Raw genomic sequence first — 27,848 nt, 5'->3', positions numbered from 1 at the left:
TTTTGCAGGGAATATTTTTAACTTAAAATAAGACCTTTCTAAAAATTTTACCATCAAATTTCCTGGTGCTTTATAGATTGATTTTTGCTCAATTTTATTTTATTAAAATAATTTTCTTGATTGTTTTTATTTTTTACCACACTCTAGGCGACAAAATGCTGGCTCAAGGAGATAAAAAGAACACAAAACGCACTATATTTGCTATAATAAGTTGTTATAGTGAAATAAAACAGTTGAAATAATGTATTTTTATTTACTATTTATTTATATATAAAAAATATTTTAAAATATTTTAATTTACTGCAAATACTTATACTCAACTTCACAATTAAACATTAATGGATTTCTAATATCTTTCTTAATTCAAACTCACTCAACAAACGTACCTCTTACAGTTTTAATTTCTTCTATTTTGTATATCAGAGCAATTAAATACGACACCAAAAATTTTACGACGACAGGTAGTCTCGCAAAAATCAGACAATGCAAAATAATTGTTGATTTAGAAGACAATTAGGCAAGTTTGTGAAGAGCTTGAATACATTATATATAATTTGTTTTAAGATAACTTCGGTATCTTAAATACATTTAAAACTTTACTTCTATTAATACTTTTCTCAAATATTCATTGAATCAGTGCAGTTTTGTTTATTTATGTTTTGAACTGCATAATGCACTCAGTGTAAAAGCGCCGCATTTTATTAAATAATTTCGCAATACGACGCATTTTCGAAAAATTCTATTACGATTTTAAACTGAAATATATATATTACATAGCTTATTGTATTAAAAACCTGCAAAAGCTTACCAACGTTTTAAGTGCACGTAAGTAGTATAAATAGAACACAAGATTCAAACAGTTTCATTTAAATTAATAAATTTGATTTTAAAATGAAGCTCTTGCCACCATCCATAAAAATTTTCATTTTAGCAATAACCTTAATAATCATAAGTTAAGAAATAATCTACCATACTTTAAAAAATTTGGCTAATATTTAAAAATAGTCGTTATCTTTTGTAAGCATATGAATATAAAGTAGACTATCGTGAATGATATTTGAAAATACATGCAAGTTTCCAGTCAGTTGTAAAAAAATGTTTGTTTACTATTTGTATTTGGTTATTTTAAAACCTATATTTTCGGTGTATATATTCATAATAAATAACATTCATACATTTATAATACATTATTCATAATAATATTCCAAGTTTTTTAAGAGTTCTGTTTGAGTTGATTTCTAATATTTCCAATGATCCAAATGATCGCGAATACAAATTAATATTTCGAGTGTTATACCAAAGTAATACTTATTTTATGTTTTCTCCAATATGCTTACAAAAGATTAGGCCTAAAGTGATAAAATACGGAAACCATAAAATATTTCATTTATAGGTATTAATGTTAATTGTACATAGTTATAGTCTTTTCACTACACCAAGTAGTCGGCCAGCTACTCAGGTTGTAGTTACAAAAAAATAGTCAAATTTTATATATCTTATTTATATATTGGAGTTAGGCGGAAAGTATTTGGTGTTTTTCTGTTCGCTAGGTTTTTAAAAGTCATAACATTTAAAATGTTAAAACTACATTTTTCCTTGACAGTACATGTGACATTTTAATGTTTGGCAAAAAAAAAACAATAATATTCGTTTAAAAATTTTCAAAAATTTGGTAAATTTTACAATTTTATTACAATAAAAATGAAATGTAACACAGATCAAATGAAGTTCAATTAATGGTTTGAAGTACCTGGGAATAGTACGTTAAGTTTTGTTCAAAAAATTTCAATAAACTATGGAACTAAGATTAACCAAAAAACAGTTTTTAACTACTTGAATAGAACTACTTTGAAAGTAAAAGCTTTAAGATTGGGTATCTCATAAAATAAGTAGAAAATTTTAATCAAATTTACATAATTTACAAATTTACATCAAACGATATCCAATGATTTTTGGAACATAAAGTTATTGCTTTTAATAATTGATTATATAAGATCTACGATCTCTATTACAATATGTTGTTGGCATAAAATTTATTTTTTTTTGAGTATCTTGGATATAACCAAAAAAATTAATATTATTATAATTGTAACCGAAAAATTAAACAACACAGATAATCGAAAAATGAGAGCAATAATTGGCTTATTAAAATTGTTTTTAACGAAAACAATGTCACTTCGACTAAAATACACCGTATACTTCACATCTAACCCAATATTACTATTACATACTTAAAAATAATTTTGTTTGAATGAAAAAATTAAAATATCACATTTAAAGCATAAATATATATAAATTATAAAAATTTAATTCATTGTAAAAATACAAATTAAGAGATTAAACGTAAATGTACGCATGTTAACACAATATATTCATTATACAAAAATACGCTATTATGAATCATGAATTTTAAGAATCAAGTCTTTCGTACTATTTAAAAAATATGAATGTAAATACCACTAATATAATTGACTATATATGCAACTTAGATTTTCTTTAATCATAGGTAAAATGCTATTATTCGATAGCAGGTAATAGTTAATTGTAAACAGATGGTTGAATAAATGCTGAATTCCGGTTATCGTCCGTTGTTATTTAAAATACATTTGTTGATAAATTGAAGACGCATAATTTTAATTCACAATTGCTAGAAAAAAAATTAGACATTTTTATAACAAGTGTTTGATCAAAAATAAAATATAAATATTGTAAGTTGAAATAATAAGTAATATAAAAAATAAGTAATATAAACGTAATATATATAAAATAATTTTCGCAATTGAGCTTGTAAATACAATTATATGAATATTTGATTTTGACAACTAAAAGCATTCATTCATTTGCTTCTGTTGTTGTCCTTTGAACCGATATCTTTTCAAATCTTGGTTTATTTGGTTCTACATAGATAAAGCTAAGTGACAACAAATTTTTTTTTTTTGCAAATTATCTGGAACAACAACAACAAAAAACTTGTTTTAGTGCAATGTGTATAAAAAATTTTGTTGTGTAAATACTTTTGACTAAGACTGTATGAAACTTTATTCAAAGTTCAAAAATATAGCTTTTCCTCTGTCAAATTTCATCTTCACATACTTTTTGAACATATTTGCATTTGTTTATTTGATATGGTGAAATTTTTAAATTTTATTGGACTTGTTTTTTATATTATTGACATCTATATATAATTGTCTGTGGTGTCATTATACGAACTACACTCTTTATTCAAAAATTAATAAAAACTTTACATTAATTTGGCTGTACTATTACTAAGGCATTCATATACGAGAACATTATGAGAGAGTATGTGCGTATAACACACAGCATAGCTAATACCACGTGTCTGTCCACTCCAAGTTATTCTACTGCAACTGATATCAGGAGCTAAAGCAACCACGTTTAGAAGTCGTAGTAGCATCATCAAGTTATGCATCAGTTTACTGCCGATTAGGAAGAGGAATCTAAATTTCTAAGAGTACGAGAAGTGTTTTCAAATGCTCAACTATTTTTGTCCACCAATAACAAAACATAAAGGATAGGAGAAAACGTGAACTGCCAAATAATACGAATATAGTAACTATAAGTAAAAAAAAAAATTGTTTCGATTCCGAAAGATACTATAGGTATTGCAAATTAATTTCTAGCCAGTTTTCAGTTCTTAGTAAGGTTGAGAAGAATAAATGTGAATGTGTCCTTTGAACGCGACGCAAAGAATCATGTCCAATACTACGCCACTGTTGTTGAGGATAATAGTCAATAAAGACAAAGACTCCTCTGTAAAGAGGTGTGAAGTCGAAGAATATACTACTTGCTAGCTGGCCAGAAAATGACATAAAATTATCTCAGATTGAGACGAAGAGCGGTCTACCTAACCGCTCTTTTAAACAATTCAAGTCATATACTGTTGTTATGAGTTTAATGCATGTTTAGAATTTTTTTCCTTTGTGATTTCAGTATTAAATTGTTTTCTACATAAAAAAAGAAATTTTATTCAAAAATAAGATTAATATAAGCTTATTACTAGTAGTTATTAAATACATTGTTTATTATTATTACATTATTTATTATTATTAAATTGGGATATACTTACCACTTGAAAAAACATTTGAATTTCCAATTGAATTTTCTAAATAGACTCTCGTGTTATCTCTTAAAGTACTTAAAGACGTATTTATAAAATTATTCTCAATGAATGGCTTGGAGATAATATTTAAAGATGTACGATTTGACAAATGTCAGCAAGCGGAAGTTTCCTCTCCATCTAAGGTACAACCCACATTTTCCAGTTTATGAGACAAATTCATTTTATTGCAGCTAATATCGTTGTTTAGAGCATTTAATATCTACAATGTAAAACGTAATGAATATATTAAAAAAGTAATTATAATATATTACATAAATGTATGTAGTAATTATTTTCGTTTACAATCAACTATTTGGTTTCTGAAATGTTCTAGAACATCATATCATTAAGTTTACACATTTGAGAATTATGCATTAAAACCATAGAAAACATTTTGATAATTTTATTAAAAAGTTTTTATCTTTCAGATTATTTTTACATATTAGTTCATGGCTCTTTTTTTTTAAATTACAAGTTTTTCTGTTAAAAGTAAATGTTTTGTGGATACTTTCATTTACTTTAGTTCTCTAACTGGGTATCAAAAAGTGCTATATTGTAAAATAATGTTGAACAAATACGTTACAGCAACTTGGAAAAACAGACGACCAAGTGTCGATCGACAAAGTTACAAAGCAGTTATGTGCTCGTTTTGACATTGTTCAGCGTAAAAAAAATAAGTTGTTCATTTTTTTTCACTAAGAAGTACCAGTTAACTTGTTTGGTTTGTAATTACTGGTGCCAACTACTTCGCTGAATAAGTAGTAATAGTCCAATAACCAACATTGCTTCACTATGCAAATCACATCTTTTATTCATAAATAGGCCAAACAAATTTCCAAAAGTTAGCAGCGATGCCCGCATGCACAATCAGAACAATGTAAGTGAACTCCAAGGATAGTTGATGCATGCAGAACAGCCTTTTAATTACAAAAAGAAAGCAAGAAATAAGGTAAAAAAATGCATTTGGACACGTGAAGAATTACACATTTGCGGATGCATGTGCAACGGATGAAATAAGGGTGATTTATATCACAAAAACTATATTTAAGAAAAATTTCATTTCAATATGTCTAATATCTGTTTTGGCACCCTGTGCGCTGTATGCAATGTAATATTTTATTTAAATATTTGTGCGTACGCTTGCTTTATCTGAAATATTATGACGTAATTTCATGGAATGCATGGAATGTAATATTTCTGATGTCTTTTGAGTACGTAATAATGCTAGAACGTGTGATTACCAATCTTTTGTAATATGTTGGTATACTGAAGCCGATTCGCCACAAACTTTAGCAAAACAAATGTTGTGGTCTTTTTAAATCAGTCTACACATCCAGAACTGTAGTAAAAATCACCGTTATCAGGTTTCATCATTAGACCAGTAAATGTAAAATTATAGACTCTCTGCTGAGTAGTAATAAACCGTTACAACCGAGTTTTCATATAAATCAAGGCTATTACAAGTGAATTAGTCTTGAATATATAATGAATATATGAATCAACTAAGAATATATAATTCTTATTAAAATATATAAAATTTGTGTAAAACCTAAGAAACTGATTTTATTAAAAATGTTCACAGAAGACATTAAATAGCGAACACATTAAAAATTTTATTTTTTAATAGGTACACTAAATTTCCGTTTCAACTAAGAATAAATTAAAGAAAATTTTACGAAGTATTAAGATAATTACCTGGCCTTTATATTTGGTCACATATATATATAACTCTTTAAGTGCTGCTATTGTATCAAATTCCTCATTCTGTTGTACTGATAATTGCTGCATGGCAGTGTTCATTTCTTGATCACTTATCTGCGGTAATCGAGAGACATCTTTATAGAACTGCTTGACCATTTTGCGATATTGTGGAATATCCTTAAAATTGACAAAAGAAATGTTATTTAATTTATTTAAAAATATATTTTTATTATATAACCTTTGCAAACAATAATTTATTGGAAGGTGAATCCTTGCCTAAACGATGCTCTGCCGTTGAACAAGAATCCATAAATGTTTGTGCTATTACGCTTAGACATGAATCCACAGTTAGAGTTTTATTTACATCAAATATGAAATCAGGATTCTTAATAAAATTCACCCAAAATCGTAAGGGCAAACTATTTGATTTCCAGGCATGGACAGTTTCCATATCAATAATATCGTGATGACGGGCAGCGTCATCTAATAGATCAAAAAGCCATTTGACAGCAGGTGGCAGTTCCTCATTAACTGTTAAGATCGTCGCAAAAAAATCATCTACAAATTTTTGTATTGTTCCTTTCGCTGCTAACAATCGTGTTAAATACACTTCGGGAATAGTTTTATGAATCCGATCATTTCCAGCAATATATGTTGAACCGTTACTACCACCTCCAGATATAGCATTGTTCTTAATATTCATATAGTGATCAGGTACAACAGGCTTAACAAGATGATAAATTCTTGGTTGCTGCAGCCCTGACTCAATATCATTATTAATAATAATATGAGACTGAGAATTATTTATGTAATAAACTAAAATAAATTTTAATAATAAATGTTTCAGATTTTTAAATTTAGGTATACTTACAGTTATGATAGGGTGGATGCTGTTTGCTATAACAAATATTATAATTATCATTCTGTCGTGCCATTAAACTCATGACTGCTGATTCTTTTACTCCATAATGGGCTAAAGTGTTTAGACGCTTCCAACCACTTATTGTTTTTGTAGTTAAGTCTTCATCTTGAAGAGTTAAATGCCCTCCTCGTCCGTGACGCCATTCTAAATCAACTTCATGAACTGAGGGTCTCATTGAAAATGGTGTATTTTTAAATAAAGCGTCCAGTATTTTTGATTTAACTTGTGATATAGTATCCCAGTCTAACACTTTGCATTGTACCTTTTCATCCAGATCATCTTGGACAATATGCAAAACTACAACAGAATGTGGTATTTGCTCATGAAGAAGACGTTCTTCCGATAATGAATAACGCGCATCATGGGTTATCGCATCTACAAGTCCTTTTTCTATTTGATGTTTTATTGCTTTAAATAGCAAAAACAGACTGGACCCAGCATATTCTTTTAAATAATCATACATACAAATAGCCATATAGTTGGTTAGCATTTTTTCTACTACACTTTCTGTGCGTCTTAGCATTAATTGTGGATGCTTACTAACGACTGATTTGTCAACTAATCGTAGAAGTAGGCATTTTAGAATTTCGGTTGCATATTCCATTTTATTCATTAGGACAATCATGAGCAAAGAAGCAACATTCACCCTTAATAAATATGAATAAATAAGTTTTTTTAAAATACGCATAATATAATTTGTAATATAAAATTTAATTAAAAAATTACCTTTTAAAATTAAAAAAATTAAATTAAATACACAAAATGTACACAACTTTATCAATAAAAGTATTTAGTTATGGCAATAACGAATACAAATATGCACACATTCATCAAATATATATTTTTCTCTGAGCAAAAAACTGTCCAACGGCTTGATACTTGTCAAAACCGAGAACTCATAGCCAGAAAAAATTATTTTAACTGCTTTGTCGAACTCAATCGATGTGAAAGTTACACCGTATAAATAATTAAACCTAACAAAGGGAATTATTTATTGTAGAATTTTAATTGATATTATTTGTGCAGATCTTGTAGAAACTGGTTATATCATACTAACATTTTAGGTTGATGGTTTCACAGATAATATAAAGATTATATATATAAGTAGATGTGCCTCAACTGTTCGAACAGTTATCATGTAAATGATGAACCAAACGGAATTTATTCGACACCGACATCATGCATAAATTTTAAAATCATTGCTAACTACCAAGAACAGAAGTAACATTGTTTTTATCAAGAAAAAAGAACTGAATAGGTTTTGGTAATAATTGATATCAATATAACTCGTATTCGTACGCATCTGCTACAGCTAATTTTATTGCTAAAACACCTAAAAATAAATTAAAAATTTCTTGTTATGTTTTTAGTAATTGCAAGTGAAACTATTAGCCTTATAACAAATAGCTTAATTTCTATAAACAATGATGATCCCTAAATCTTTCAACCAGTAACTATCAACCCTCAACCCAACACCAACAAACAACTTTCTTCTATTATAGCTAATAACAAAATAAAAATTTTTTCCATGTTACGAAACCAGATCAAAGAAAACTAAAAGAGAGTAAAAGCAGCTTCAACAACTGACGCAATAACAGAACCTATATAATATAGATTTTATATATACTAATCTATTTTACTAAACTAAAAGACTACATAATTTTCCTCAACGGAATATAATATCGATTTTGATAGCGGCACTGATAAAAATGACTATTATCATAATTACAATATATAGATATAGATATATTATGATCTGAGAAATCAATAAAATGATAAAAATGACTATTATCATAATTACAATATATAGATATAGATATATTATGATCTGAGAAATCAATAAAATATATAAGCCACAAATTATTTAAAATGTTCTTTACTTATACAGAAATCAAAGCTCGAAATTTTGACACTAATCCATTTTTATTATGGGATAAATCACTTATCGAACCGAAACTGCGAAGATTGAACCCGAACTGACAAGAATATTATATATCAATTTCTTTCGATTCAGTCGATCAGTTGTCCAAAAATGTATATATTGTTAGAAAGCCAGTTTCTTGATAAGCAACATTCCTATTCTGTATTACTATGCAAGCCAGAATAGCACAGAAGATTAAAGTAGCACTTCCAACCGTTGCACCTAATACAATACTCTGAATTCTCCTGTTTCCAGAATCAGATGTAAATTCAACAAGAAAAAATGTAAGAGGCAAGATCACCGTAATACTCTTATTGTAATAAATACGTGCAGTCAGTAGTCACGAGTGCACCATACATTCCTGTCATACATCGTAAAATATAATTTATGTATATAATTATATTTAAAATGAAACAAAAATAAAACCAATAAAAATTAAAGTACTTACTTATCTCGAATATTAAATGATTTTTGAGCCTCCAATGTTTCAATGAAAGTTAACACGAAATATTTATTGCTTATAAGTTGCTCAAACTGAAGCATGGCTATGTCGTAATTTGTATGCGGGCTATTCATATGCAACTGAAATAAAATATTTACAATATACTTTTGACCTTTCTAGATCTTATGCCATTTACCTTTGGAAAATTTAATACTGGATGATCTGAAACTCCTGGAAAAAATACTTTCATAATATAATTTACATGATCTAAAGTTGGTATTCCTGTATTTTCTAAATCTGCTGTCAAATCAGTCATATCTGTTTGTAATTCAGCAAATGCCTGTTTACATTCAGATCTAACATTGCTTTCCAAAGTAATCATTTGTATCTGTATTCGTTTGTATTCACGTTCGGCTTGTGTTGATTTACGTCGGTATATAACCAAAATGATAATCAGCAAAATTAAAATAATTATAATCGTAAAAATAATGCCAAGCATTGCATGTGAAAATGTATAGGACTTCATTAAATCATATTTTAGATAACCAATAGAGAAACGAAGATTACGTCCCACTTTCACAACAACTAATGGCAAATCTGATGCTTGTTCAACACCATTTTCATCTGTAGGTGAAGGTTGTTTTTCTGGTGGTATGCAGACTAATTGTGTTAATGCTAAACTAGTTATGTTACACTGAGAGCGACCTATAGTAACGTTAACATCATACTCATCAGCAGCAACATTCAAAAGCTCCCCTTCTATTACTAACGTATCACCTTTATACAGCTTGATTCCATCAGGGAAGGGCAAATACTTTGGATCTGATACATACACAATATTGCTACGAATATTTTGGAAGTATTTACTAAGATCGCGGACCCCTTGAACATTATCCATAACAAATGCTAATTGTAAATTTAACTGCGTCTCTGGGATTTTTACAAATGCTGCAATATCATTTCCACCTTCGCTATAATAACCAGCAGTGGATGTTGATAGTACTAAATAAGTAAAATTTTCACATCATGATATAATCCATTATTTAACAATAATTATTACCTTCAGACATTTTGTATGCAGCAATATTTAAATTATTTTTTTCAGCTATATAACTCCTGTATGCTGCAAATGCAGCAGTAATCGATGGTGATGGACATTCCATTCGGTTAGAATCGATGACAACACAAGTACTCTTATTGACTCTCTTGTCCTCATGAAAAACCTATAAATATAGACCAATTTATTTTATATTTACTAACATTTACTAACTTTATATTCCATATAGTACAAACTCTTCGCTTGTACTAATTTAAAATAAATTAATTTAAAAACTTTTTCATTTCTATTTAAAAAAAATAACTGATACCAAACAACAATCAGGCTCTCTTTATAGAGAGCATAGTATCTGTTTCTATTTCGCAATCAAGCACAAACTCTTACCTCTTTATGTCAAGCCAAAGTGAAACGTCACTGTATACTAATACTTACAATAAAAATAAACCTCAAATAAATGTAAAAAATATAACTGAAACTATTAATCCAGCTTTTCCTCTGGCATGGTCTGAGCAATGCAAAACACCAAATTCTGTAAATGTAACGATCAAAAATTCGCAGAATGTTACAACATGCAAACAAATAAGTCTGGATCGCTACATAATGTAAGTTCCAATGCACGTCAGGCTGAAAAACCGCTGAAACCACCGACAATATTCCTTAGAGAAACAACCTCAAACTTCCTAGTTAAATCGCTCACATCGCTTATTGGACAAAAAAAATTTCTTCATTTTGTATACTGTCTGTGTTATTTGTTCTGAGTTTAACTCAAATGCAAACTAACCAAAAAGTAAAGATGAAGAAGTAATCATCGTTAACCTTAAAAGTAAAATGAATTAACCGACCGAAATATCGAAGCCACCTTATATCTGAATATTCGCTGTTAAATTATCCTATATTAGTTTCCAATCCACCAAATAATACCAATCTTAAATCTGTCCAAATTTCCTACTCTAGTGTTTTAAAAAAAACTTTCCTCTCGCTTCAATCAACTCTCTCCCAATCCTTACGTCACCTTCTTCAGACACCATTTCTGTAATGTTTACAATCTTCATTCAGAGAGTTAACAAATTTATGGAATGAATGCAGGGTATAATGTAAAATATTATGTAAAGTATTGCAGATTTAAAACATACAGAAATTGGAACCGATATAAAAAAATAATCCAAGAAAATTTAACAACTCTACCATCAATTGAATCAGAAAACGACATAGATGAAGCTGTTTGCCTGCTCAATACCACTATCTCTGAAGCTACATCTCAGGCCAAACTAACTAAATTTTAAAAACACAGATTGTAACATTCTAATATGCTATCGATGTACTCGTCTCAACTAAACGCAGTGCAATGCATTTTTGTCAGCGCCTCACCGACCCCCGCGGTCAAAGCAAAAATTTGCAGAAGCAACGACAGCGCATTATCTGCGTTCAAAAACTAAACACACTGCAAAATTACCTTGAAAATTTTGGTCCGCCCAAGGAAAACAGGTATACACTATGGAAAGCAGCCCTAAAATTTAAAACCCCACTCTAAAGCATACCGACGTCAACAGGGTACAAAAAAAGTCACCCGGAATCGATGAAATCACTGGCAAAATGCTTAAGCAACTTCCTGTTGAAGTCATTTGGTTAATTGGTGTCACCTTCAACGCAGTTTTTTCGTTTGCCTACTTTCCCAAGCAGTAAAAACATCTCTAATCAAAATGATCCCCAAGGTCGGGAAAGATTTCACTGCAGTCACATCTTGACATGGCACAAAAGAGCAAGTTCACAGAATAGCAAAAGAAATTATGGACGTTTTCAAGATAAGAAATGCTTTGCAGGTGTTTTCTTAGGGCTATGTTATGTAAAGTGTCTCGAGCACGACATGGGTAAATTTGTTGTTGTTTTCAATGCAAATTATAAGATTGAGATTGAGAGAAAAAACAATATGTTGGTTCAAATGTTTAGTAATAAATTTCAGAATTTGCGCCTTTTAGGAGCAAATTACTACAATTTCAATACGTTTTGGAGAAAAAGTGGCAGTAATCAGCGGAATTAATCTAATTATAACACTTTCCGATTTTAAGGAAAGGCATGTAATTTTGTAAGTACTGTTTACAATTATTATAAGATAATATAATAATAAATTAACATTATTACAGATTGTACGAGTTTTTACTTACTGGTTGTTTTTAGTGGCAAAATTGAAAGTGAACATTTCCTTTTCAATTTAGGCACAATTAAAAAGTACCACAACATTTTAAAAATACGAAATTGGCAATACTTATGTACAAAACATGCATTTTCAGCATAGCCTGAGTCAATTTTGCTGTGCCCGAGACACTACATAAATTGGCCCTTAGACGTAGTCCAGACCTTTGACAAAGTCTGGCACGAATGCCTTTTATATAAGACCAAAAAGTCCTTCACTGCAAACGTACATGAACTTTTAAAAACTTACTTGCCCAACCGTAGATTTAACGTTAACCATAACTCATTTATTACCAGTGAGTATGAAATTGCTACTGGCGTTCTTCAAGGAAACGTCCTTGGACCACTCCTTTCTTTAATCTACACTGCAGATCTCCCATTGTATGGAAACTACATGGTCTCAACTTTTAAAAATGATACTGCAACATCTCAACATATCTTAATCTTCTTGAAACATGGCTAGCTAAATGGCGTGTTAAGGTAAAAGAAGCGAAAAGCGTACATTCACTCTACGAAAAGACACATGTCCTCCAGTTAAGCGAAACAATGTCCGTATTCCTCAATATAAGAGGTGAAATATTTAGGAATTTATATTGATAGAAGTTTAACATGGTCAAAACACATTGACAACAAAATATGAAAAATATATATAAAAAATTTTACATTACCTCTATTTCTGGTTTTTGTATAGAGTCGAAGTATAATCCATGTACAGTTAAGACTCGCCCTCCACTAGCAAAACTAAGTAATGGCTTAATTTCCATGATTCGTGGATCCTGCGTATAATTGAAAATTGAACAAAATCTGTTTGGTGGTATGTGATAATGATAGGCATAATTTCTTCGCTCTGTGTGTACAATTGGCTGTTCGTTTAAATTTTTCTGGCACGTAAAAGATCGATTTGCACCATCTACAATCAAGTGTAAAGCACTGATTGGTTCTGGTTGTGTGGCTGCAGAAGTTACGCATGTAAGGCGGGATGAAGACGCCTTAGTCAAATTTATATGGCATTCGTATTCATCGAGGTATGCACGTATATGAGATCCAATATTAAGGTATTTTCCTAGTAAAAATATTTGCGTACCGCCTGATTTGGGGCCTATTGTTGGATTTAATCCATATAATTGTATGTCTTTGTACTGAAATTGAACGCTTGATTCTGTGAATCCAGCTTCGTTGGCTACCTTTATCGGGGCGGTTAGTTCATGACTAACAGCACTAGTGCGACAAACAATCTTAACTGATATTTCATAATTAACCAACTCACATGGTTCACTTCCAATAAATATTTTATTGCGTACATCTTCTTCTCGTACACCTAAATTACTGCCTTCAATTGTTAATAAAGTTCCCCCTTCAATAGGGCCCGAAAGTGGGTTTATCATATCAATCCTTGGCCGTGGACATTCATTAATCCGAACCAATGGATATGACATATGTAGTTGGCTCTGATCTAAACCTGAGCAAGATTCATTAAAAACGCAAGAGTTACCACACCAAGCGCATTGATATTTGGGTTCACGAGTTACACATAAACTACAATCAGGCTGATCGCGATGCGCTCCTAATACATCACATTTGTACAAAGTTATTGTTGCCGTATCAACATAATGTTGTCTATTCCAAGTTATATCCACCTTCGCTTCATACTCATAAGTATTAGTTTCATAAAAATACTGTAAATAAATATAAATATATACAATTTATTTCATTAATATACAATTTATTATACTCAATACTTACTGGAGTTTTTTCACAAACGATTATTTTATTTCCTTCCACTCGAGCTGGTAATAACATTTGAGCTTCCTCAATTTGGACTGTACATAGGAAACCTGAATGAGCGCTTTTTGGTTTTGGTAGATTTATAATTTCCAGTCGAATTTCTTTTGGTACTCGAACAGGAAGCAAAATTTTTTCACTAGTTTCTTTTAAATGCGGGCATGATTCTTCTTTACTTATCACATTTTCCATATTTCGACATTGAGCCATTTTGTGGACACATTTATTATCAAAAATACACCAATTGCAACCCCAAATACTGCGGACACATTTCTTACAAGTGTTGTGACGAGTACAATCATAAAATGCAAATGAACGCGATACAAAATCTTTATTTGTCTCGGAACTTCGAACTGATAATGGAACCAACACATGATCTATATTCGCATTAATTAAAGGACGTTGCTCTATTGGAGGTGTAATACAAACTAAACCATTTTCAACAACATCAGCGTCAATAGGTGTTGAATTACCAAATACACAACGATATTTTGCATTCAATGGTTCAGGCAATGTTCGTATAATTAAATTAACTTGCGATAGTTCAGTTATAGGTATTTTATCGGGAACAATTGATTCAAAATCAATGCACTGTTGTCCACTTCCTAAAGATAGCCAACGAGCAGCCGAAGTGTCTTTTTGACATGTCGAACGAACAGTACACCTTTTTTCTAGCGAGCACCACCCACAAAAAGGATCACGAGATTCGAGGCATGATGTGCAATTCGTATAAATGGAACAATGTTCAATACGAAGTTTAGTAATCTGAAAAATATTTAATAAAAACGAAACAAAGTAAGAAAAAATTTACTTTCGATGTATGGAAACATTAATATTCGAAAAAAATATATATACGAACAGTTCATTACTAGCTAAAAAATAGTTCATGTCTTGGAGTAGTAATTAAAGGTATCAACTAAGACAGACTACATAAAAATGCCATGGATTGTATTATTTGCAAAAATCCTACCTAGAAACACCAATAATTAAACATATTGGAGCTAGTTCAATACGAAAGTATTTATAACAGAAGCTATATTCATTAGTTAGACCGAATTATGAAAAGTTACATAATAACACATTTCAATTAACAACAAAGACTACGATTCCTGAAGCAGAGTCAAAAAGCCCCTCAAAAAACATGAAATAAAAAATAACAGCATAAATAAACATAAATTACAAATTTTAAGTTTTATTTGCCAGGTTTTGTTTTCACTAACTGATATTGATAGTGACATTGTTTAATTTTTTTTTTCAAATTTTTGTATAATTATTTTCTTTTTAGATTTCATATTAATCAATTAATATGATATGAATAAAAGTTGGCAATTTTGATATATAGAAGTAAATACAGTCTAATCCTTTTAGTTTCTGTAGTAACTTCGCTAGTTACACATTAACACACTAATTGTTAATCTTACACCAAACGCTTATCTTGCCGCCCTTTTTCTGCCAGCTGCTCTTCTCTTGTCCCGTGTTGTACAACGTACGTTTACTACAGTTTCGTTAGGAGGATTAGAATTAAATGCAAATGCAAATACCTGTGTTACCCGTGAACTTAACCATTTCGAATTTGATTCAAAAGTCAGAGCAAAAGAAAAATTGACAAAGGTTCAGAAACATGGTTGGAGATTAAGGAAAAAAAATAATATTAAATCCTAATTGCATACATATTAAAATCTCATACTCCATTGGTAACCAAATTATACAAAAATTTACAATAAAATGATTGAGTCCTTCCTTCAGTTTTTATGATGCCCAAAAACTTGTATTACATAAGGTGATTGTGGTTTATAATTCAAGCGAAACGGGAAATTGGTCATATTTGAACACTGATATAAAACATCAAATAGCGCCAAATATTAACCGAATACATCGTTGGAAACATGTTGTTTGATGTGTAAACAGTAGTGATATAAAGCGAATATGTGTACTGCTGAATTATCATTAATTCGAAGAAATTTAGACTCAATTGTTGGACTTTAGACTATAAAGTCGGCAATGTAAGGAAAATACAAACAACTACGGGTTGTTTAAAAGTAGTGATACATAAAGACGAAATTATTTTGAAGGTATGTTTTAAACAATCACTGGCAGAGGTCCGAAAAGGTGGAGAAAATATAAAGTTCTAAATGCAAAAAACCATCTTGCACAGCTGAATATGTACAATAATATTGAGTAATTGTGAAAATATTTAGTAATTTTTATACATTGTGTAAAGTATTTGGATCCAGTGAGGTAAAGCAGCAGTGCTAAGAATAAAAGTTATTATGGAGCAGCTAAAACGAAAATTGAAGTTTAAATTAAATTCTGAAACAGCAAAAAGACATAATCCAATTCAATTTACAGCAAAAACCGTAATTTTGATTAATAATAACGTAAATAGTTTTGATTAATAATAACGTAAACAGTTTTGATTACAGTAGCAATTGTAGAGCAATTCCATAACGACTTTCTACTGGAGATGGTCTACATATAATTGCAAATAACATACATACATAATTGCAAATAATCATATATCCATGAAAACGCTTTTTTAAATATGAAGTTTTATTTTAAATTATTATACTGGACATGTTTTGAATTCATTATTAATATTATAATTGATATATTGTAATTGATTTAATACACTAAACAACCATGGAAGACTGTTACAACGTAAATAAGAAAATTGTTTTAATTTTAACAAAATCCCAAAAAGAAAAAAACAAAAAAATTAGACGTAATTTAAATCGTACTCGAACAATAACCTAAATTACTTTAATTTATTATTATATTATTAGAAATGTAAAGTTTATAGAAAGCAACTATTTTGTAAAAGATTTAAAAAGGAGACTTAAAAAGAATTACCATAAAACCATTATTTAGAAACTTGTAAAATGTGTTTTATATTAAATACATACAAAATACATTAAAAATAAGTTTACTTTAACTGATTAGCTGATATGCCTTAATCACCAAAACACTAGTCATAACTAGTAGTATGCCTGCTGTTTATCTTCGAACCTTCCATACAGTAAGACTTGATTGAAAAATTTCCTAAAAGTAGCTATTTGGAAGCATAACTATAAAATTAATGTCTAACAATCTGTATTGCAGTGCGGCAGAATTAAAATTAGGTGATCTTAATTCAGTGTTATCATCAATTGATACTAAGCATCTAAGTGATATATGTGCAGTCCTCCAAATATCTCAAAAACTTTAATAGAGTATGAAATAAATGAGCTGGAAGGCTCCATTTCATTATTCGTGTTTCAGTTTTGGGACTTTCAAATACCACACTACAAAATATTCATAAAAGAACATGTTTAAGGTTCTTAAAAATGTTTGTTTTATATCATGTATATTTATTACACATATAAAATAGTAATCATATTTAGATTTTAGTAAAATCGGGAATTTGCAAAAAACTTATATACATTTTTTGAATGACGAAACTTTGTTAGTTTCCTCAGGACTAATGTTTAATAAACTAATAATTATTTATAGTTCATAGATATTTGATTTGTTTTTATTTCAAGGTTTAAGAAAGTTTAATAAAAAATAACGAAACTATTATACATTATTTAAATATTGAAATAACGAAGCCGCCCAAATATTTAAAATCACTCTGAAAATTAATGAATTTATTAAACGAAGCACATATCATACATAAACGTTAAAAAAAAAACTATTATTCTCATATAATCAAAAGTTATAGTCAATAATTATATATCCTTATACAATGTAGCGTCAAATAAAACAAAAACAAAATGATAGATTGAAGTTAAAAATGCGAAGATAAAAATGTAATATATTTTTCAAACAACGAAAAAGAAAAATATTTGTTAGAAAAAATAACTTGTGTTAATACAATAAGTAAATAACACATATATTAAGATTTGATATCAATAGATGTTTCACAAACTGAGTTATCTTTCGCAGTCGTTGAATACTTCAATAAAAATTCTTTAAATTAATTTTGAAAAGTATATCACCAAAAACAAATATGCTTTCATACATGCCAAGAATTGGATAATATAATTTACTCAACTATAACCAGTCCAATAAACCATAAAGGTCACACATAACGAACTATTGGAATGGTGTATCAACTAACTGCTTATATTCGAATATTTGGATTGCAAAGAATAATTCGCAAATATTCGGTTAATTTGAATTGCTCGCTCGCTTATTTATGGATAATCAAATTATTTGAAAAATTCGAACTGTTTTAACAGCATTATTAATATCAATTACATTATGTCAATACCAAAGATATGACACATTTTCATATTGAAATGAACTGCTATTATAATATTAACTAAGTTATTTTTTCTTAAGAAAATTATCACTAAGCTATAACGCTGAGAATTTAAAATTTTGAAAGCGATTACTTTGAAACGTGACCAAATGATATATACATACAATATATTTTGATTGGTTTATTTGAAAATATCTGTTCATATATAAACTTAAGATGTATTGCAAAAAAAAGGAACTGCAAAGAAGAAATTAAGTGTTTTACCTTTTTTTTGGACAGGACATACAAAAAATCCTTATTCGGCGACATCATTGTATCTTGTAGAATGCTATTTCCAGGATCAATAATTATTTCTTCATATTCACCAGGATTTAAGCCAGATAATAAGACTTTTTTTATTGTTCCCAGTTCAGTACCTAAAAAAGCAAGTGAGTGTGGTCCTGTTGTGGTTGCTGTTACTGATGTTACAGAAACGTTATCGAAATGAAACAATGCTTGTGCAGTAATTGGCGCAACTCCACTTATTTTAAGTCCCACCGAACAAAAGTTGTAAATATTGCCAAGTGACTAATTAATTATACATGTTTATAAATTGAAACTCAACAAATTAAGATTTAATATACTTACACCAGCAATAGGACAACGTCCATCGTTAATAGTTCCAGATATGTAACCTAGATTACGATCTTTTATGGTTCCATTAAAGCACATATGTATATTTTCTGTAAAAATGTCTTCAATTTCTTTTAAACTATATATGCACATTGCAGACTTCGCTTCGGGAAGGTTTGAAATTTCTTTTGATGGAGAAAATATTGAAACTAATATGTGGTCATCACGTTTAATACCCATCTGTTGTGCTAATTTCTGACCAGCCTTTGTAACCTTTGCATCACGCAGTATATTATAATCAATATTATCTTCTGTTGCTTGACACTGTATAGTTATTTCAGAGTAACTATCATAGTTAGAATCAGTTATACAAATACGAGCTAAACGCGTTATATAACCAGCTTCTTCAGCTAAATGTGATTTTTTTTGTACTAATAGAAAATAGGCATAATCCGATGAATTAAAACCATAAACATAGTCAACTAAAAAATGATCACGGTACTTAACATCAATATTTATTATTGACTGCTGGATTGAGAATTCAGCATAATTCAAGTCTTCTAAACGACGTGAAGATATGGCAGGGACATCATGTCTGTAATCGCCAACATTTGTAAACGTAGTTCCAACATATAATATATCCTCTTTGGAATATTTTGAATATTGGGCCGGTCCAATGAAAGCATAAGTTGTTGCGTATTCATCATTAGCTGCCAAAGGTACGGCAATAAACCGTGAATCAAATGGAAAATGCGTAATATTATAAAAATCACATGCACCTAAAAATATATTAAAGTTAAATGTATTTTAATATTTATATACAAACTTATAGCACTTAGTACCCTGTCTTATGCTACCGCAAGCAATCAAAATGCCATCATCTACAGCACCATTTACGATTAATATTTTATTATAATTATTAACTAAAGATGTTTCAATATCTTCAGGACAACCGCCAGCATGACACTGCGGAGAGTCATTCCTGGGACCAGTTTCTGCTTGATTTAAAACACGTAGGTTTTCGTTTAATTGAAATATTTTGTTTGTTGCACCGGCAAAAAATATATTTCTTTTCCTGTCGTATGCCAGATGTGTGAAGTAATTTTTTCGTTGACTTCTATCGCCTGAATTCGACGAATGCAATGTAGAATTAGGCATATTCAAAGTAGCAGTTGTCGTTGAAATAATGCTTGTGACGGTTCTTTCATTCGTACTGACACCACTTATTACATGTACTACTGGTAAACTGAACTGCGCAGCAATATCATTAGAAATGTACTGTGTCGTTGTTTTATTTAATTCAAATATTGAATGGCTTTTATTATTTATTATGTCATTGGTTCGAGTTACGGAGGACTCTGACATTTGTATATGAAATAATGCACAACATAATATGTAACAATAAACATAGTAAAAAATCGAATTATTTTTTCTTGGCTGAACGCATAATGATATTTTACTATTGTAAGTACGTTTAACGACCATTTTGAAACTATTTCATTTACATTTATATATGTACATTCAAATATTTGATTATTGTTACAATAGTTCTTTTTTTTCAAATTATTAATTGCATCTTAGATTTTGGTGAAAATATTATTTTAAATCAATTACTAATGAAGATTCTTGATCATTCTTATAGTATTAATTCAGTCCTTTATTCGATTCTAAAAATAAAGAAAATACAATGCATGTATTAAAAAATGTATAAAACCATATATTAGATAAATATTAACTACTAGTTAAAAATGAATTTAAAAAAATGAACCAAAATAAATGCAAAAATTGAATGCTGCAATTATAATATTCTGCACTATCTACATTACACGGTTAGGCGATTTAAGTGTTACCTATTCAAGCGACCATATATTTTTTATGCGGAATTATTTTCTATTTATTCAAAGTACAACAAATTGTGGAAGTATTCAAAACTTCAGAATCATTCACTCTAGCTCGCTGTGGCCAACTTCTGCTTTAAATATGGCATTCAAATGGGTAAAAATGAGTTGTCTACTTCACGAATGTGATATTCCAGTATTTTGGCCCATTCCTGAACAAGGGCTTTCTTAAGCGTACCCATACTCGCTATTTTTTAATCCTCATCTTGCTGTCCAAAATGGCCCATATGGAAAAGTCCATTGGATTTGCATCTGGCGAATTCGAAAGCCATTGTCTAAACGAAATGAAGTGTGGAACCATTCTTAGTTAACACGAACTTTATAAGACCGAGATTGGTGCGGAGTCTTAGAACGTCCATGGTCTACTACGACCGAAGTTTTTGCATGTCCACGGCTATAAAGCAACTTCCAAAATATTTCTTTGATAATAGGTTAGGTTAGGTTCAGCGCGTGCTGACAGTTATCAGCACTTCCACTCGCAGGCATATATTACCCATTGTGATGCCCTCAAAAATTATACCAGGAGAGGCGAGTTGCTGATCTTTATTATCCTTGTTAAACCATTTGATTTCCCAATAATAAGTCATATTGACGTTGACACCAGGGTCGATAAAAATGATTGGATAGTGTTCATCGTCGGTCACAGCTGCCCATACCATTATTTGAGATAGAAAATTACTTCGGGTGGCCATTCGTAGCCCCAAATTTTTGGTAATGCGTTTTCTTAAGTAAACACGATCATTTTGAGAGTTTATGAACTACTCAATGGGGAAATTTTTCTCATCAGAGAACATAATGTTTGAAAATTCGCTACGTTCGTGCAAGCGTAACAACTCCTTTGCTCTTTCGAACCTAACTTTTTTTGCTTTAGTGTAAAATCGTGTGCCTTTTGGAACTTGTAAGACTTTACCTTGAGGTCATTAAGGAATATGCGTCGAATGCTTCGCTAAGATATTTTTAGTTTTTCGGCACGTTGATTATCACCAAGATGTGAATTTCATTTAAGTCAAGCCTTTACTTTTTGAACCACTTCAGGTGATGTTGCTGTTTTTTTTTTGTCCACCACCATAGTGTTTGGTGACACTGCTTGTACTATTACAACGATTTATGGTACAACACACAAACATTTTATTCACTTTGAGATGTTTGAGCTCACGAAAAATTGCTAATAGTGATTTTCCAGCCAAATATAACTCAATCACACTATTATGTTTAAATTCCGAAGTAAATTTTGTTATATAAAATTTAGACGCAAATGCTTGTAGTAGCGTGGTTGCTACGTAGTAGCTTGTAAACAATATAAACGGCTGTCATTAATATGAATTTCACGTAGTTGGTAATATCAGTTTGACATATACACCTGTGTGTATATAATTGGTAACACTTTAATCGTCTAACCCTATATATTGATCTCCGATTGTTAACAGACCCTATATGAGTAAATATCGGTTTCGAATTGAATTAAATTTTATTATTTATTCGCAGTTAAATTAAAGTTCCAGGTTCAAAACCCATACTAGTAAAGTTTGCCACAAGCATACATTTACATGCAATAAATTTGCATTTAATAGGATCCGTGAGGAGTGATAAACTGTTATTGCAGAACGTCACGAACAACATTTGATCAGTTTGAACCATATGTTGAAGGGAGAACTTCCAATTCCAAGCAACAAAAAACGTAAAGGGAATTTACTGCACAACAATGCTTGACCACATTTCGCAAGACAATTAAAAAATACATTGGAAACACTTAAATGGCAAATTCTACCGCCTACTCTCTATTCATAAGATTATGCTTCATCAGATTACTACTTGTTCCGAGCAATGCAAAGCGTTCTTCGAGACCAGAAGAAATTAAAAATGGCTCGATAAACAATTTTTTTTTCATAAAAGCCATCAATTTTTATAACCTAATCTAAAATACAGCAATTATTATCCCAGGAATCACTATTACTCTGATTGGTGTCGATTGTTTTTTTTTTTAAACTGTACCAGGAGATACCCCTATTATATTAAAAATTTTACATTAGCGATAATTACCTGAGCCAAATGTAATAATTTTGCATACAAAGTTATTTAATAAGTTGATGGAAAATTAGAAATTATTCATATATTTTTATATAGCAACAACAGCGTTCAAAAAACAGTGCTACAGGTTCTTTATAGGTAGCCAATTATAATACATTTCCTGTGGGGTAAGTTAATTCAAATTTATTTGTTAAAAATAAGTATACGTACTTAACATATTTTATTTTCTAAATCAATATGTTCTGTCGCTTTTATGATATCATTTTACAGAAATCTTTGGCTCCTTTCTTGATATCTACTAAATCAACTAAATCAAAAGCTCCACATCAAATTTTTTTCAGGAAATTTTGGGTTTTTGAAAACATTAAACTTTTTGTAGACTGACATTTTCTTTTAACACTTAGACATATTTTTTTTGTAGACAGTTACATCTTTTAGAAGCTTTTTGCAATTAATACAGAAACCTGCACCCCTAGAAGAATTGTAGGCAGATTATTCGAAATTAATCATTTCACCCTCAAAAGAATTTAATTTGAAAATAGGATAAGCACCACTTTTTGGTTCACGTATTCCTATATCTGAACGCGCAAACCATTTATTACAAAACGTTAGCAATTGGTGGAAATTTAAATAACTTTACTTTCTCATCATTACAGCGACATCGTCTGCAAGAATGAACACAAGGATCACTACAAGTTAGATTCGTCATAATTTATATCATTGCTATTCTTGAGAAATGCCACTTGTTTAAGGTCCATGCACTTATGTTATGCAGCAAGTCACTGGCATGTCAAAATTAAATTTGTTGTTGCTTTAAATGTGAATTAAAAAATTGAGAGCGAGAGAGAAATGTCGGTTTAAATTTTGTCGGGGTTCACAAAACATGCTATCATGATGGTTCGTGATCATTTTTTATATAAGTGTCTGTATAACAGTGTTCTCAAATAAGATAAAATGCAAAAATGCAGAACTGATCTACTTCGAATGGCAGGAATATGAACAATATAAAAGACTGGTCTTTGTACTTGGCATGTGCCGACGATAAGTGATTTAATAACTGAGTACATAAATATTACTTACAACAACAAATATTATGTAAATGTTAACATGTAGATGTACTATCATATACCAGTACTATATATTACTTCCTTTAAACAGTAATCACAATCTATTATGACCGAAAATTATAACTGCCGAAGTAACGCTGATAAAGTGAAGCGTAAGTCTAATAATCACGTAATAGAGCGTGCTGAATTTTTTTATGTAAACGTTCGTAACGCAATTCATGTCAATTTTTTTACATGAGATTAATTTACTTTTCTATGTGACGAAACCTTAGATAGCATTAAAACAAATCATTTGTGGAATTAGTCAAACATTCAACTAATAACCATAATGTGAAATCAGTTTTTTCAGACATCGGCACTAATATTATGTTTCCACTGCTTACTCAAGTAAGTTACTTAAGTAAGTTTGAGATTTTGTCGTTTACATTGGCATAAATTACTTATTGAAAATCTCAGTTACTTATGTGTCAGAAAGTTCTGTTAAAGTTTAAGTAGAGTTTTTATTTGATTACATTTTAATTGTAAGCAGATGACATTAAATTTTGTATTGACATTTTGTAAATTTTGTACAAAATTGACAATAATGATGTGACACTCAGCATAACATGCATTTTCGGCATAGTCGGAAAGAGCGAATTTTCCTTGTTCGAGGCACTCTGCATAACATGACCCTAAAAAAGTTCTATGTATGGTTAATGGAATTTAATTAGCAATCTTAAGTGAGTTAACTGGTTTAACGAAGCTTGTGAAAACATACTATAAGTTTGAACTACAGATTACTTTAAGAGCGCTATTCTGACAACAATCACAGATTTACCTCAGTTATTATTATTTTACCACAGTTATTATCACATTTTTCTCTATTAAGTTGCTTAGATATTCGTGCAAGCTTTTTAAGTCTTATTACTACTTTTTGACCTTGAAAATAGCATTTTTTCATTGTATTATGTTATTCAAGTTTGAATTTGTAAATAATCAGTTTTTATAATAGGTGCAGTAAAAATAATCCATTATTTTTGCTTGAAATTAAAGTCTTATTGACTATAGTGGAAGGTAATTTCACTATGCCTCTCTCATAGAAGTCCGCCCTATTGGCAAAAAATTGACAGTCGATTTCCATAAGCTTCTTTTGAAGCGAATTTTCTACCAGAAAAACAGATGGTAATCACTTGATGCACCGTCTAAAGTATAAGGTGAAACCAAGCTTTCAGAGCTTTACGAGAGTCATTATCGATGTGTGTGGCGTTGCCATGATGGAGCACATATACTTTTCTATTGCCTAAAGTTTGTCATTTCTGGGTGATTGCTTCCTTAACAATACAGCCCTCAGTTGGGTTTAGCCATAGGGAAGTAGATCATAGTAGATGATTCCCTGCTAATCCCACCAAACACAAACCTAGCTTGGCCACTGTTTCAGCTGGCTCACTGCGATTCGATCACTGTCTTGACACCGTCTTGTAAATGATCCACTTTTCATCACCAGGCACCAACATCTTTAGATATGGGTCGATTTTGTTACAGTTCAGCAGTGTTTCGCAAATGAAAATTCGATCTTTGCGTTAACTTGGGTGACACCTATACATGGAGCTTTTTTTTGTATTCAATCTTATTCAAATAATTTCAAACTGTTTTTTGTACAATTCTTAGCTTGTGGGCAATTGAAACAGTGCTTACATGACGATCAGATCGGATTTTATCGACATTTTCGACAATTGCTCTTCCAGTGCGTGATGCATCTTAAACATCAAAATTACGGAAACGGAATCGACGAAACCAAAATTGCACATGTTTGGCTGCCATCTATTGAGAAAATAATGCATTTCTTTATACTACACCTAATATACGTATTTATAAGTCGCGGAAGAAAGGTGAATAGATTTTATTCACATTCACCTTCACAGAACAGAGCAACTGTTCTTGCTCGTCTTAAACCTCATAAAAAAGCATTTGGGTAGCATTAGCACGGCGTATATGGACTGAAAATTAAATATTTAGAAGAAAATGTTTTTAAACTAAAATGATCAAATTTAAATTACAATTTCTTACCAAAATGTCAGGCGAACGTTATCACGTATCGCGAAGCAACAGTATTTTTTATTTATATAGAGCAAAATATGTATACTGTGAAGTTTTCTTAATCGTATGAGAAGCCTTGATAAGCTATGGCATAAGTGCTTCCCTCTCTCTATAATAAAAACAATGTTACCCAAAACAATACTATGCACTTCTGCCAGCCTATATTGAATATCTATATCTTCAAATCAAAAATGAGCTAGTAAATTCTAGTATAATACAAGTAATATCATAGGTCTACGCTAATGAGTACATGTCCGACCAACCGACTTTAAACATGATGACGATCAGTTGACAGAACAATTGAAGCAAAGACTACAGTTAATTTAATGGTATATTAGAACAAATAGAGGTGCGTTAACCTTAGCAAATAAATACACTTCTTAGACATCGTAGTACCGGGTTTTACATTTGTATACTTTCATTTTTGTTTATACAAACAACAACTAACATTAAATGCTAATTTTATTTTAATGATGAAAACAACAATTGTTTACAATTTTAATGTAAAACTTATAGTTTATATCATCCCTTTGACGACGGAATTTGGTAAAAACTGCTTTTCAGTTTTTCAATGGAAAAGGTTGCTCAAAATAACAGATCTGACCGATATCTATTGTCAAAGCCCCAGGATTCATAATCGTGTCGTATTAATATTATCACTACGACGTTAATCGTTGTGTTGGTCAAAAAGCTTTTGCAAATGTTGCAAGAACACCAAACCGTCATAATTGGACCAAATATTTTATAATTACTTAGATGAAGTAAGAAATGTCCCATTTATCAATTATTAATATATACATCAATTAGAACAACAATTTAGTGTTCAACCTATCTTGTATAGCATTAATACCATTAAATTACTCAAAACATAAAAAAATAACTAAATAAATATTGACAATAAATAGACAAATTAACACATTTGATACTAAACAAAAGCATCTTTTTTCAAATATATATATATTTTTCAAAATCACTTTTACCAACCCATATGCATTGAAAACATATTAAACACCCCATATAAAATGTCACCAAACTTTTTATTGTCATTTACAATTTTATAAGTACTTCCTAAGAAACGTATTAACATTTAGGATAATACATCAATGTTTTATTTTGCTTAATTTAAAAAAAATGTAACATAATTAAAATAATGTGGATACATAAGCACAATTTTTTAACCAAAAATATACATACATATATTCATGATAACTTGTTTTTATCCCAGTTATATATCCACAGCGAACTTAGCTGCCTTGTTTATCATTTGCTCCAAACAAGAAGATAGTTTCAGTGCTTAAATATAGATGTGTATTCCATCATATACTAAAAGATAGCACTTCCAAACTTTGCATATATAAAAAAGTATCCTGAATTTGTTGCGTTAAATCTTAATATGAGTTTCAATTCAAACATCCATCTTGCTACTTATTGCAACAATAAAACAAAAATATGCACCATTTTGGCTTCACACACTATTTATTATATATTCCAATTTATAAAGTTATCATTTGTTATCAAATTCAACGCATTTTAACACAAAACATATTTTCCGACCGCAGTAAAGCCAACACTTAACATTTGAGTAAACAAAATATTTAGGGAGGTGCACATTTTAGCTACCATTCAAAGGTATTTTAAGCAAATCTTTTAGCACAAATATATTTTGCACCAGCACTAAGACCAAATCCGACTTCGGCCTTTCTTTTAAATTCAATGCATTTCTTCCTGGCTAGCAGAAACTTATACAAAACTCACTTGCGTCCTATGTGGCGTGCACACGATAACTCCA

The 27,848-nt window shown here is 30.2% G+C and overlaps 1 protein-coding gene across 1 annotated transcript; it reads right to left on the bottom strand.

Moving 5' to 3' along the window:
- Window positions 1–259: 259 nt before the first annotated feature.
- LOC119684999 (plexin-B) lies at window positions 260–27,848 on the bottom strand. Its single transcript, XM_038099165.1, has 14 exons — window positions 27,254–27,848; window positions 19,833–20,657; window positions 19,006–19,769; window positions 18,643–18,945; window positions 14,097–14,900; window positions 13,022–14,029; window positions 10,167–10,329; window positions 9,303–10,108; window positions 9,113–9,246; window positions 6,693–7,390; window positions 6,060–6,637; window positions 5,816–5,998; window positions 4,088–4,340; window positions 260–2,647 (listed from the first exon to the last, which is right to left on the bottom strand). The coding sequence occupies exons 2-13, from the start codon at window positions 20,473–20,475 to the stop codon at window positions 4,233–4,235; spliced, it is 6,192 nt and encodes a 2,063-aa protein (XP_037955093.1). The 5' UTR covers window positions 20,476–20,657; window positions 27,254–27,848; the 3' UTR covers window positions 260–2,647; window positions 4,088–4,232.

The sequence above is a fragment of the Teleopsis dalmanni genome, chromosome 2, assembly GCF_002237135.1.
Source record: "Teleopsis dalmanni isolate 2A chromosome 2, ASM223713v2, whole genome shotgun sequence".
Lineage (NCBI taxonomy): Eukaryota > Metazoa > Arthropoda > Insecta > Diptera > Diopsidae > Teleopsis > Teleopsis dalmanni.
The sequence above is the reverse complement of the archived record's forward strand: the minus strand, read 5'-3'. Positions and strand labels throughout refer to the sequence as shown.

Bases quoted from the DNA above. Each gene is read 5' to 3' on its own strand.
- LOC119684999 (XM_038099165.1), bottom strand. From the start codon at position 20,475: ATGGTCGTTAAACGTACTTACAATAGTAAAATATCATTATGCGTTCAG. The intron at 6,638-6,692 runs GTAAGTATACCT...AATTTATTTTAG, and splicing joins GCATCCACCCTATCATAACT to TTTATTACATAAATAATTCT. The intron at 4,341-5,815 runs GTAATTATCTTA...TTTACATTGTAG, and splicing joins TGACCAAATATAAAGGCCAG to ATATTAAATGCTCTAAACAA.